Source organism: Rhinopithecus bieti, unplaced genomic scaffold (assembly GCF_001698545.2).
Source record: "Rhinopithecus bieti isolate Rb0 unplaced genomic scaffold, ASM169854v2 scaffold_31226, whole genome shotgun sequence".
Taxonomy (NCBI): domain Eukaryota; kingdom Metazoa; phylum Chordata; class Mammalia; order Primates; family Cercopithecidae; genus Rhinopithecus; species Rhinopithecus bieti.
Window position 1 is genome coordinate 1 of NW_016890102.1, and position 1,567 is coordinate 1,567.

A 1,567-nucleotide genomic window follows, 5' to 3' on the forward strand; every position below is an offset into this window, starting at 1 on the left:
ATAGATGCTCAGGGCCCGGGCATAGTGCCGCTCCACGTCCTCAAACTTGCCCTGGTTCTGGCACAGCAGGGCCAGGTTGTTGAGCTGCTTGGCCACATCTGGGTGGTCAGCACCCAGGACCTGGGGCCAGGGGTCACAAGTCAGAGGCGTCATACAGGATTGGTGGGACACGTGACATCACTTCTGTATGGTGGTCACAAGTTAGGGATTACAGGGCCAAAGCAGAGTGATCTGAGAGGTTGGGGCTGGGGCACAAGTGACACCGTCGAGCAGGATTACTGAGGTCAGAGGCCATGGTGATCCAGAAACTCACAGGGCACCAGGTGAGATGGGTAGGTCAGGGCTGGGCTTGTGCCAGTGGCCATGAGGGGTTGGAAAGGCTGTGGGGGGACCCAGTTGGGGGGTAGCATGTGAGGTAAGGCAAGAGGTCAGAGTCAGGGTCAAGACCAAACTGGGATCTCAGAAGGTCAAGGGTGATGGGTTGGGCTCCAATTGGGGTCTCCAAGTACCAAACGCAAGGGGCCCGAGGATCAGGGTCATGATGTAAGTACTCAGGATCCACGGAGAGGGCTACAAGGGGTTCCTTGGGGTTGGGTAAGGGGATGGGACCTTCTCTCGGATCTCCAAAGCGCGCTGGCACAGGGGCTCTGCCTCCCGGTAACGCCCGCGCTTCCCATAGAGGACGGCCAAGTTGTTGAGCGTGGCAGCCACCTGTGGGGTTAGGGGAGACACAGGTCAGGGATGGGCAGGCACGGCCCCACTTCGTCTCCCTGGGGCCCCACTCACCGCAGGGTGCTCGGGGCCCAGTGTCTGCTCTCGGATCTGCAGGGCATCATGGAGGAGGTCTGTGGCTTCTTTGTACTTGTTCTGGTCTCTGTGGGGAAGCCAAGGGATGGCAGGGGTTAGCCGGGGTTGGGGCAGCTGCAGCCACAGGGGCTGGGCTGACCCTGGCAGGCCCAGGGAACCTGGCTGAACCAAGCATGGGTGGCACCCTTTGGGGTCTTTTGTGGGCCCCTCCATACCTTCCAGTTCTCTAACACCAGGCCCTGTATCCCCAGACCTCTGCCAAGCCTCTAACCACCCCAGTTATCTTGCCTGCTCTGTTGGGGTCCCTGGTGTCTGTGCTCTGACTCCTCTCTGCCTGGCTCAGTGCCCCTGCACCCCCCCCAGATCCCTGGCCCACTCCCTCTTTGCCGTTCTTATAGCAGGAGGCTTCCCTTCCTTTCCCATTCTGGCTGTCCCCTCCTCTGACCTCCCCAGGTGCTCCATGGTGGCAGAGGGGCACCAGGGTCCCACCACTTGCACCCAATGGGTCCCTGCCGTGCCTGCCCCTGCCATGGCCGGCCGCAGCTCTCACCGGTACACCAGCGCCAGGATGTTGAGCATGGTGGCCACGTCAGGGTGGCAGTGGCCCGAGCTGCGCTCCAAGTCCTCCAAGGCCTGGCGGCACAGGGGCACCGCCACCTCATAGCGGCCCTGCCCCGCGTACTGGATCACGAGGTTATGCAGGGTCCGAAGGCGAGCAGGGATCTCATAGCCACCCTGCTGAGCTGCTGCTGCTCCTGCG

At 62.0% G+C, this 1,567-nt stretch overlaps 1 protein-coding gene across 1 annotated transcript; it reads right to left on the reverse strand.

Moving 5' to 3' along the window:
• Window positions 1-3: 3 nt before the first annotated feature.
• On the reverse strand, window positions 4-1,560 carry LOC108525894 (kinesin light chain 3-like; the record flags this gene model as incomplete). The annotated part of the gene is made up of 4 exons (XM_017866674.1): window positions 4-120; window positions 610-711; window positions 787-874; window positions 1,358-1,560. Coding segments are annotated over 4 exons (510 nt in total), but the record flags the coding sequence as incomplete, so codon positions are not given.
• Window positions 1,561-1,567: the final 7 nt, after the last annotated feature.